A 12734-nucleotide genomic window follows, 5' to 3' on the forward strand; every position below is an offset into this window, starting at 1 on the left:
ATGGTAGAGTTGCTGCCTTACAGCGCCAGAGACCTGGGTTCGATCCTCACTACGAGTGCTGTCTCTATGGAGTTTGTATATTTTCCCTGTGGCCACCTGGGTTTTCTCCAGGTACTCCGGTTTCCTCCCACAATCCAAAGACATACAAGTTTGTAGGTTAATTGGCTTCAGTAAAATTGTAAATTGTCCCTGGTGTGTAGGATAGTACTAGTGTATGTGGTGACCGCTGGTCAGCGCGGACTCAGTAGGCCGAAGGTCTTGTTCCTACGCTGTATCTCTAAAGTCTAAAGTAAAGAATCCCTAATACTCTCTAGTTAGTTCTACTTCTCTCTTACCTTTGTATCACTAGAATATGTAGAGCTTCCTCTGCACAGCATATGCACCTACACTGCTATGTGCAATGGCACCAGGGGGCGCCGGGGAGGTGGCTGTCCTGCCGGCAGTCTGTTCGTATTTTCTTTCTTTTTGTTATTTGTTTAGTGCGTTAAAAGTTTGTTTTAATGGTCTTTGGTTTGTTTTATGTGGGGGGAGGGGGGAGGGAATCGGGGGAAACTTTTTTTTCGGATCAATTTTCGGATCACATTCTCCGGGCTCTGCGGCCTACCATTCATAAAGCTGGAAGCCTCCTCGGACTGTCGTGAGCCCCACTGCGGGGCGCGGAATTAACATTGGAGCTGATCCCTTGCCTGGGATCGTGACCACCGCGGAATCACCATCAAGGGCTCGCAGTCTCGGGTGAGGCCAGTCGGGAGCTCCAACGTCGCGGAGGGTTCGACCAGCCCCAACGTGAGGTTCGATCGCCCGGCGCGGGGGAGCTGACATCCCCCCGATGCGGGAGCTTGATCGCCTCGACGCGAAGGGCCCGAACGCCACCGGCTACGGGAGTCAAGATCATCCCGTTAATGGGGGCTAAAGGCCCACGACCGAGGAAAAACAAAAGGAAGAGACTTGAACTTTATTTTGCCTTCCATCACAGTGGGGAATGTGTAGGAGTCACTGTGGTGGATGTTCATGTTAAAATATGTTTTTTTGAGTGATCTGGTGCTTTTAATTGTATGACTGACCTGGCCAATGAAATTCCTCGTATGTTGCAAAACATACTTGGCGAAGAAGTGGGATTCTGTTTGACCAGATATATAGGATTTGTGAAGTGTTACATTTTGCCTCTCGTGCACAGAAAATTGGTCATTACAATGGTATTCAAGGTACATCTTTATTAGTAAGAAAGGGTAACTGAAAAGATTTAGATAATAGTTTTGGATATGCACGAATAGGAGGGATATGGTTCATGCGCAGGTAAATAAGAGATGGTCTTGATATCATGTTGGGCATAAACTATATGGGCAAAAGGACCTGTTCTTGTGCTGTACTGTTCTATGGTCTAAACCATGAAAGAATCTCAGAGTGTCCTGTAAGGTATCATTCTCAGTCCTTCGCCACTTCAGATCTATAAATTTTAGATGTGTTTTTTTTGGGTGTAAGCAGGGAATTATCCAGCACATGTGAGATGTGGAAACAAACACAAATTGACAGATGTGCCAAATCTGAAGTGCTCAAGCGTGTCACAAAGTGACCGAAGCATGCAGCTACATTCCATTACAGAGGGTTTACATGTGAAATCATTCAAGCAGTTCAGTTCTAAATTTCAGTTGTATAACATGCCCAGTTTGAGCTGCATTATGTGGCTGTCAGCAAAGAAAGATCTGTGTGAGCAGTCTTAGCACAAGTAGCTTGCGCACCTGGGCTGCTGGTTACTGTGGCAGCTAGGTCAATGTTTAAAAGATTTTGTGGGTATTGCATTCAAGGTTAAAGATGACCACCTTCATGTATTAAATTTATTTTCCAAGGATCTGGATTACGCTGGCAAGACTGGCTATTTATTTTCTATTTATGATCGCCCTTGAGCTGTTAAGGCAGCTAGGAGTCAACCACATTGAAGAGACTGGAGTCAAATACAGAATAGATCTATATGGTAATCTTGGTAGATTTCCTTCCCGAAAGACATTAGTGAAACAAGATAGGTTTTAATGACAATATGGGAGTTTCATGACAACTATAACTGATGGCTAGGTATTTGTGCAGAGTTTATTTAGTTAATTGTATTTGTTTCAAAGCTGCCCTGATGGAATTCAAACTCCAGATCTATACATTAGTTTAGTTTAGTTTTGAGATACAGTGCGGAAATAGGCCCTACGGCCCACCAAGTCAGAAACATAGAAACTAGGTGCAGGAGGAGGCCATTCGGCCCTTCGACTTTCAGTACAAGGGCACCCAGGTCTCGCTGCACCTCCCCCTTACCTAACCTAACCCCATTGAGATAATAATCTGCCCCCTTGTTTTTGCCGCCAAAGTGGATAACCTCACATTTATCTATATTATACTGCATCTGCCACGCATCTGCCCACTCATTCAACCTGTCCAGGTCGCCCTGCAACCTCCTAACATCCTCTTCACAGCTCACACTGTCACCCGCAAACTTGCTAGTGTTGCTCCTAATTCCCTGTTCCAAATCATTAATATATATGGTAAACAGTTGAGGCCCCAACACCGAGCCTTGCGGCACTCCACTCGCCACTGCCTGCCATTCTGAAAAGGACCCGTTCACTCCTACTCTTTTCTTCCGGTCTGCCAACCAATTTTCTATCCATGTCAACACCCTACCCCAACACCATGTGCTCTAATTCTAGTCACCAGTCTCCCGTGCGGGACCTTATCAAAGACTTTCTGAATGGTTAGATACACTACATCCACTGGCACCCCTTCTCCATTTTACTTGTCACATCCTCAAAAAATTCCAGAAGATTAGTCAAGCATGATTTCCCTTTCATAAATCCATGTTGACTTGGCCTAATCATTTTACTGCTATCCAAATGCCCCATTATTACCTCTTTAATAATTTACTCAAGCATCTTTCCCACCACCGAAGTCAGGCTAACTGGTCTGTAATTCCCCGTTTTCTCTCTCGCTCCTTTCTTGAAAAGTGGGATAACATTAGCTATCCTCCAATCCACAGGAACTGATCCTGAATCTATTGAACATTGGAAAATGATCACCAATGCGTCCACTATTTCTAGAGCCACCTCCCTGAAGACCTTGGGATGCAGACCATCAGGTCCAGGGGATTTATCATCCTTCAGTCCCATTAGCCTACCCAATACTATTTCTCGCCTAATGCAAATTTCTTTCAGTTCCTCTACCCCCTTGGATCCTCTGTCCTCCAGTACATCTGGGAGATCCCTGCGCACTAACACTATCCTACACACACTAGGGACAATTTTACCAAGCCAATTAACCTGCAAATCTGAACATCTTTGGAATGTGGGAGGAAACCGGAGCACCTGGTAACTCAAGTGGTTACCGGGAGAATGTACAAACTCCATACAGACAGCATTAGTAGTCATGATCGAACCCGGGTCTCTGGTGCTGTAAGGCAGCAACTCTACAACTGGCTACTGTGCAGCTTGAATATAGACTGGACACCAGTCCAATCACCTAGCCATTGTACCACCGAACCTTTGTTGCATATATTGACTCTTCAGGCATGATTTTGCCTGTAATCATCCCTGTTGAATCTGGATCAAGAACTGATGCTCATATTAATATGTCACCACTCCTTACTATTTCCCTTTTTTTGCAATGTTTCGCACAGTAATTATACCTTACCTTATTTACAGAAGTGCTTCAAGTTAATGAAGAAAGTAAACTTAATTTTAAACATTTAAACATTTTAGAGAGGCATTGTCTATAAGGGCAACTTACTTTTCATTGTACAATTTAACTAACACTTTTTGAAGTGAATTTCATGAATGCAGTAAATGTAAATTGAAGTTAAAACCACTCAGAATATTAATTATTTCTTTGTCCACATCCACTGCTTAATCTGAGATGTATACCTGGCATATTTTGCTTGTATTAAAAAAATCTGATCCAGCCAAAGCTAGACATTTAATTTACTTTGGATTTCTTCCCCATAAATTACATTGAGGGGGATAATGCTTACAGGATCTACTGAGACAGAGCTATTATTAAAATTAATTAATTATCAATTAATTATAAAATTAAAACAATAGTCAGATTTAGTTTGTAGATAATTAAACCAAATCAGTATTTTTTAGAATTAAAAAATCATGGTGTACTTCCTTTCAAACATTGATTGTTTTAATAATAAATGAAACATAGATAGCACATTATAAACCTTTATGTATCACTATATTACTAATCCAACACTAATGATTCTGGCGGCAATATAAACGTAATTAGCACTAACACTAAAGTCAGTGTCAGCAAATAATCACGACTATTTGTCCGACCAAGCAACAAAAGCAGAGCTGCATTTCATTGTACATATCCGAGGCAGTTTTACTACCACCCATCAGATTTCCCATTGCTAACAGAATCAAAGTAAAAGGTAAAATAACATTCAATAAAACTGCATGAACACAAAGCTGTTTATATCAACTACTGTGAAATTGTTTAGAAAAACTAATTTCAACCTGACCATAGCTAGAGAAGGGAGCCAGCAACTACAATGTTGACAATGCTGTCACCCCATTGCTGAGCAAGGTTGAAAATTATCTTTTCAGGGACTCTCACTAACTTGCTTACAATGCTGCTATTGCTATGGGGCAGTAAAGCAAATGCATCACAGCTGAGTCAATTTTTCTCTCTCTCAGAGCTCAGTGGTAATAATGGGCCATTGACTTCAGCTCTTTGTCATTTGCAGGAAGTAGCACTGCTAATTTAGATCAGATCACATTATTACTGATGAGGGAGCGTTGACCTGAAACATAAACTCTTTTTTCTCTCTCCGTTGCCTGATCTCCCAATCGTTTTCAGCGTTTTCTGAGTTTAATACAATACTTCTGAAGCAGCTTGCTCATAGGAATTCATAGACAAAACGTGTTTTATTTAACACAAGTACATTCTCATTAAGTAGCTTCTTCAGTACTGTGAAATATAACAGCATAATGAAACATTACACACTATAACATTTATATTCAAAAATATCAACCATTCTTTCTGAAAAAAATCTAAATATATAATATGTATTATAAAAAATTCAAAGTGCAACACATTTCTTCCTGTCTTGTACTGAGTTTGAACCACTCTTTCACAAAATATCTGATGTAATGATTTTTTTAAGGTAAATCTAGAGATGCTGTTGGAAATACATGTGCTTAGATTAATTGTATATAACGTCTGTTTGGAAAATGTAGCTGTAAGTGAGCAGTAAGCAATAAAGCAGCACTAGCTGTGTACGCACAATTGTTGATGATTAGAACTATTATGGGGAACTAAAATAACCTTATAGACCTATTTGTTCACATTTTGTTCGTGCTTTCACTTCCTTTCATTCATTGTACCGAGTATATGCTCTATGGCACTTACTGTACACACAACGAGGCATCAGATGCTAAAATGTACTAATAAGCAGTAACACAATTGCCTTTCCATACATAAATCCAATATTGATAATCAGGTACAAGACAAAGCATTACCTTCATCAAGAGTGCAACAGACTGTATCAATTACTGAGACATATTCATGCTTACAAACTGCATTGCAAACCTTTTACCCATTATTTCAAACAAATATCACTTTTCTGTGAAAAACTTAAGCCTGGACATTCCTCTTTGGATGAAACTGGAATAACTACAATATTTGCAAGCCATGGTATTTTGTTTGTGTAAATGTATGCCCAAAATAGCCTTCAAAATGTATTAAAATTAACTGGTTAAATATAATCAGCAGAAATGAACACTGAATCTACACCAGTATATGATTTATTTGATCATTAAAATGTAAGTTTTTGATAATTCAGCTATCAGTCTTCTTTATCAGCCAAGGGAACATGTTGAATTATTATGCAATAAGACCACGCAGATTCATTTAGCCTGTATTAGGGCTTAAAGGGTTAAATTATGGGGACTCATTGCGTGAACTTGACTACCTTTTTGCTGAGGTTAGAACGTTGAGAGAGAATGTAATTAAGGATTTTTACAATATGAAAAGGATGTGACAGAATCAATGGTGAGACTACTTCATCTTGTAGGGGGAAATCAGAGAAAAAGGGTACAATTTTTCAATTAGAATTAAGTCATTTGGCAATGAGATCAGAATCACATGTTCACATAAAGGACGCAGTAGATTTGGAATTCACCCTGCAGTTCAAATGCAGTTTGTCATTTGAAATGTTCCCGTCTAAGAGTGATGGAATTTCAATAGCTAAGATGACCAGGAGATATGAAAAGAGATGAGTAAGTGAAAATAAAATATAGATTAGACCTTATGCAACAGAATGGCAGAACAACTTTAAGGGATGAATGGTCCAGTCATTACTGGAATTACATAAAAATAAGCAGAATTTACGGCACAGAACCAGGCCACTCAGCCTAATGATTTCATGCTTGTATTTCTGCTGCAAATAGCCCCTTCCAATCTGTTTAATCTATCCCTGCATAGACATCCATCCGTTCCTTTCCCCCCCCATGTTGTTACATAACTTCCTCTTAAAAGCCTTATGTTCATCGTCTCAGCTACACCGAATGGCAGCAAGTTTCTCCTTCTAATAACTCTCTGGGATAAAAACATTTCTCCTAATTTTTTTTTTTCGATTTACTGGTGGCAATCATATATTTATGACTCCCAGTTTTACACTTCCTCACAGGTAGCAATATCATCTCTACCTCCACAAGATCAAACCTTTTCATAATTGTAATGACCTCTACTCAGTCATCCTTTAGCCTTGTCACATCAAGAAAAGAGTCCCAGGCTGTTCAATCTTCTTTGATAGTTATAACCTCTCAGTTCTGGTATCATACTTGTAAATCTTTTTACAGAGCAGTCACCTTCAAGGAAACATGAGTGAAATATATGATCAAAATCAGTGAAATAGATTGAAAACACATTGTCATGTATGAAATTCTGTACATTTCTTGGAGTAATATCTACCAACTGGTGAATATTTTGAGCAAAATGAGTGAATCTCTCCATAAATGTTAAGAGGTGACAACCTTGTTATGTTACCACTGATTTTTGTGAGAATAATGTGGTGTAGATTTCCTGATACCTCAACACACAGATAAAGCAGAAAATATAAAGCAAGTTTGGGTGAGGATAAATGCAAAAAAAAAAACCCCAAAAATTGCAATTGTAGGACCATTTGTTGAGAAATTAATTTTGCCAAATTCAATTGAATTTCAGAGGCTGAATACAAAGTGCGGATGGAAGTATATAGCACGATAGCACTGCCATACTTCCTAAGCATGTGTTTCATGCTGCGGCCAAATGTCCAGTTTACAAACAAATGGAAAGGATGAAGGAAACGTGGGCGACTCAGGTTATCCACATGACTACTAACCAAAATTTCCCAAGCCTTAAAAATTATGGAATTTGTTTGAATTGTTTTGAATTACACACCAAGTGTGTAATTGGAGAGGAAAATCCAGGCTTAGGTTCATGTTTAATTCACATTTTCCTACATTCTCCTTACCTTGGTAAAAATAAATAATTTACCCCTCAATATCATCCACTAATGTTGTCCCATTAATACCTCGGTAGGTCACACGGCTTGGTCGTACCAGAACTCCGTAATTTGGTTTACAAGTAAAATAACGTTTCTCTGCCACGGAGCCGTCATTTTTTCCCTTAGGTGAACGCAGTTCCAGTCCAAGCCAAACTCCGGGAGCAAAGTCAGTGGGTCCGATGTATCTAATGATCGCCATCTCACTGGAGCTGCTCAGTAGTACCTGTGACCCTTCGTGTAACTTCACATTTCTCTCAGTCGTACTTGTGCTGCTCCAACTTCGTCTCATGCTTGGATTTTTTGGCCTGAAAACAAGAAATAATTGTTGTTAGGTGTAAATCGTGAATAATGAAAATTCTTCTGGAAGGGCTCTGCCCAAGATATTAGCACATCTTTCCTTTGGACCTGAGGTTTAACTTATTCTTCATTTCGAGCACTTTTTGGTTTTTATCTGTTTTTCAGCATTGTACTTCTTTTAAGTTCAATGAATCACATCTTGACTTTAATATTCAAGGAGGAAGGCTGAGAGAAGTACTGTCTCAGATTAAACTGATTTTACCAAGTTAAATGTAATTTAATCTGCATGAATGTAGATATTCATATGAATGCTGCTATAGCATTTGGACATTAATTAGGATTACATTATATAATTTTTGGATATCGGACTGGATTACATAATAAAAAAATTTTTAAACTTACTTCCAGTAGATATTGTAAGAACTAGGTCAGCTTGGGCAAATTAGGCTGAAGGGCCTGTTTCCTTGCTGTATAATCTATATTACTAAATCTCTGATCTTGACCGCTTTTGGCCAACTGTGCTGCGATTTCTGAGAGAACGCCGCCACCTACAGCTGTCATTTTTGGCCACCTCGCTCAGAGCCCCCCTCTGCCGTATGAGTGCGGAGGATTTTTTCCGTCGATAAAAAATGAGAGAGATATTAATTTTTTTACAAAATTCCCCATTCTCTCTGCTGCCCCCACTGGCGGCAGGGGGGGGGGGGGACTATAAAACAAGGAAATGTCGTGCCTCACTCAGTCTCTGCCAGACCAGGAAGCGAGAGGGTCACGGCTCTCTGAGCTGCGTATAACACTGAACGTACGTCTACTCCACGGTGAGTCCCCTCGATGCGGCTGTAAAATGGCTGCAGCCTTTTTTAACAAGTTTGTGTTCACAAAATGAATTTTGGTTGTCAGGTGGTTGCAGCCCAATTGTTTGCCTCGCCTTTTTTTAACAAGTTTGTGTTCACAAAATGAATTTTGGTTGTCGGGTGTCTGCAGCCCAATTGTTTGCCTTGGCTTGGCTTTTAAAATCGTTGCAACAGTTGGAAGCCTGCTCAAGCATCCATACGGCCCACAATGTCTATACTAGCCCTCTGGAAACCAGTACCTTCAGCCCGCAAAACCCATACTAGCGCAACGGACAGCACCCCCCCCCCCCACCCCCCAACCACCACTGGCGAGCAGTATTGGAATTGGTGGAGAGGTGGAATATTGCGTTGGTGACCAGCCCTCCCGTGTGATGCTGGGACTCAACGGGTCCCACTTAGTCTAGTTCTTACTATAAATATGGCAGGCGGGACAGTGGATATGGGGCATCTTGGTCGGCATGGGAAAGTTGGGCTGAAGGGCCTGTTCCCATGCAGTTTGATTCTGTAACTACAATCTGAAACACCTTCATGATGATGTGAATTTTGAGGGTCCGATTAATTAAACAGTTTTACTTTAACATCCTTTATTTTTGCTTCTCTAATGCTTTCCTCATGCATGCCTAACAAGACATACTGGAAACCAGTGGCGGACCTACATTTTTGGTGCCCTGAAGTATGAACAGCCATGGGGGCCCCTTCGCAACCAGCACGAGGGCTGGTTATCTTCTTCAATGGGGTTGTTCCACATCAGGCTGGCTAGGCCCCCGGTGGGGTATAGGGGAAGCGCCCCAGTGGGGGTTCAGGGGCAACGCCCCCTGAAGCTCCTGCATTTTCAATAAATTGAAAATTTATTGAAAAAACTACCAGCTTTCTGCTGGTAGTTTACATAACAGAAGCTAAGAATTTTTCGAACACATAAGCAGTAAAATAACCCCCAAAATATATGTACTTTGAAATAGACAATAGACATTTCTATGATCATCCACAATCAGTACCCCATTCCTGCCTTCTCCCCATATCCCTTGACTCTGCTATCTGTAAGAGCTCTATCTATCTCTCTCTTGAAAGCCTCCAGAGAATTGGCCTCCACTGCCAATCCACTCTTGAAGATAGCGGAACGAGGTACTGATTGTTGATGATCAGCCATGATCACAGTGAATGGCGGTGCTGGCTTGTGGGGCCGAATGGCCTACTCCTGCACCTATTGTCTATTCACAACGCTCTGTGTGAAAAAGTATTTCCTCATCTCCATTCTAAATGGCCTACCCCTTATTCTTAAAATGTGGCCCCTGGTTCTGGACTCTCCCAGCATTGGAAACATGCTTTGTGCTTCTAGCGTGTCATAACCCTTCATAATCTTACATGTTTCAATAAATGGCCTCATACAGCTAAAAAAAAATTTCAAAAAATGTTACCTGAAATGTCTCTTTGCCTAGCACTGAGATGAGAAAAAACGTTTACACCCAGTTGTGAATATGTGGAATTCTCTGCCACAGAAGGCAGTGGTCGCATCTTCTTCAGCAACACCTCGATCTCCCTTCATGAGCTCAGACACCCACTTCTCCTCACCTCACCTACGCTCACTTCCCCTCACCTACACCTCGACTAATCCCCTCGCCTCACTAAACCCCTCACCTTGACGACAGCTCACTACCAAACTTCTCCTCACACCTAAACCTCTCCTCGACTAAACCGTACCTCACTAAACCTCGCCCCTCAAATAAACCTCACACCTCACCTCACACCTTAACCCCACCTCAAATTAACTAAACCTCCCACCTCGCACCTAATCCGCGCCTCAACTAAGCGCCACCTCTCTCCCGCTCACTCTATTTATGGCCCCACCCCCTCACCTCCCGGCCGTTGGGGTCAAACCGGTAGAGCGGCACAGGCGCATTGCCCGAGAGAGCCTGTGGGAGGGGAGGGAGTGGCGCACGTGCACTAACGTTGTGTCGAGCCCGAGCCCTGCCCCCCCACCCGCGGTGGCCGCGCCCCTCCCCGTAGGAGAGGCTGCGGGATTTAAATCGGAAGAATATGCTTCTGGGGCCCCTGCGGGATTGTGGGCCCTGAACCTTAAGCTTCATTAGTTTCATAGTAGATCCGCCCCTGCTGGAAACTTGTTATAAAAAGGCAATAAATATTTTAACAAATCCAACAGCTCTGCTGCGTGAAAAAGCTCAGATTCCACATGGCCCTTCTTTTAGAGGCACGATTGCAAATCATTGCTTTTAGATTGCAAACCTATACTTTACCACAGCGGAGAATAAATTGCATTGCCAAACACAATATTTATCTTCAAAGTTTGATCAAATCAATATTTGAATGTTCAAAAAATATTAAATAAAAGTATTTTTCTGCTCACCTAAAAAGATTCTAATTCAAAAGAAATGTTTAAATATATAAACCCCCTTGCGCATTATTCTTTCCACTGGCAGAAACATGCGACAAATTTGCATATAACAGCTAGAGTAAAATATGTTATTAAATATACCCTATAACTAGCTTCACGTTGCTTCGTGTCTTCCTTTATTCAGAGGTATACTAAAAAGAAATAGCATGTCAGGGCATTAAGGCACTGGTAAACTGCTGTATTTTTTAATTACACCTATCTTTAGCATTGTTAAAATAATGCAGGTCAAGACGACAATTTAATAGCCACTTTGCAAAGCTGCTGTTGGTGGCACTTCTCAACTTGATTGGGAGTGCTGCACACTAAATAAGACTGCGGAAGGGCCATGAGAACATAGTCAGCGGTTATGTATTTCATAAACAACTCCAATTAAATTGTGGTTAAAAAAATTAATTACTCTTCTACCAGCTGGCATACTAACAACCTTGGTTCCATTTGTATGGTTCTGTCACCAGCTACAGTGCCCTCCATTTTAGACAATAGACAATAGGTGCAGGAGTAGGCCATCCGGCCTTTCGGGCCAGCACCACCATTCAATGTGATCATGGCTGATCATCCCCAATCAGTACCCCGTTCCTGCCTTCTCCCCATATCCCCCGACACCGTTATTTTTAAGAGCCCTATCTAACTCTCTCCTGAAAGCATCCAGAGAACCGCCCTCTGAGGCAGAGAATACCACAGACTCACCCTCTTTGTGAGAAAAAGTGTTTCCTAATGTTTGGGACAAAGACCCATCATTTATTTATTTGCCACTGTACTCCACAATTTGAGATTTGTAATAGAAAAATTCACATGAGGTTAAATTGCACATTGTCAGATTTTATTCAGGGGTATTTTTATACATTTTGGTTTCACCATGTAGAAATTACAGCTGCGTTTATACATAGTCCCCCCATTTCAGGGCACCATAATGCTTGGGACACATGGCTTCACAGGTGTTTGTAATTGCTTAAGTGTGGTTAATTGCCCCCTTAATTCAGGTATAAGAGCTCTCAGCACCCAGTCTTTCCATCACACTTGGAAACCTTTATTGCTGTTTATCAACATGAGGACCAAAGTTGTGCCAATGAAAGTTAAAGAAGCCATGAGACTGAGAAACAAGAATAAAACTGTTAGAGACATCAGCCAAACTTTAGGCTTACCAAAATCAACTGTTTGGAACATCATTAAGAAGATAGAGAGCACTGGTGAGCTTACTAATCACAACGGGACTGGCAGGCCAAGGAAGACCTCCACAGCTGATGGCAGATGAATTCTCACTATTAAAGAAAAACCCCCAAACACCTGTCCGACAGATCAGAAATACTCTTCAGGAGTCAGATATGGATTTGTCAATGACCACTGTCTGCAGAAGACTTCATGAACAGAAATACAGAGGCTACACTGCAAGGTGCAAACCACTGGTTAGCCTCAAAAATAGGATGGCCAGGTTGCAGTTTGCCAAGAAGTAATTAAAAGAGCAACACAGTTCTGGAAAAAGGTCGTGTGGACATGTGAGATCAAGTCAAGTCAAGTTTATTCGTCACATACACATACGAGATGTGCAGTGAAATGAAAGTGGCAATGCTCGCGGACTTTGTGCACAAAGACAAACAAACAACCAAACAAACTATAAACACAATCATAAACACACACATATTATTTTATATAT

General features: G+C 41.2%; 1 protein-coding gene across 5 annotated transcripts in view; it reads right to left on the reverse strand.

The window, feature by feature from the left end:
* Positions 1-4107: 4107 nt before the first annotated feature.
* The window catches only part of LOC129699621 (CAP-Gly domain-containing linker protein 4-like), a 233352-nt gene continuing 224725 nt past the window's right edge, over positions 4108-12734 (reverse strand). For 2 of the 5 annotated variants that reach the window (XM_055639580.1, XM_055639583.1), the window contains one exon: positions 4113-7830. In XM_055639580.1, coding sequence (XP_055495555.1) covers positions 7512-7830 — 319 coding nt within the window. In that variant the 3' untranslated portion in view covers positions 4113-7511. Of the gene's footprint in view, positions 7831-12734 lie in introns of all 5 variants that reach the window. The other 3 variants (XM_055639579.1, XM_055639581.1, XM_055639582.1) reach the window with 3 other exon arrangements.

Source organism: Leucoraja erinacea, chromosome 8 (genome assembly GCF_028641065.1).
Source record: "Leucoraja erinacea ecotype New England chromosome 8, Leri_hhj_1, whole genome shotgun sequence".
Lineage (NCBI taxonomy): Eukaryota > Metazoa > Chordata > Chondrichthyes > Rajiformes > Rajidae > Leucoraja > Leucoraja erinaceus.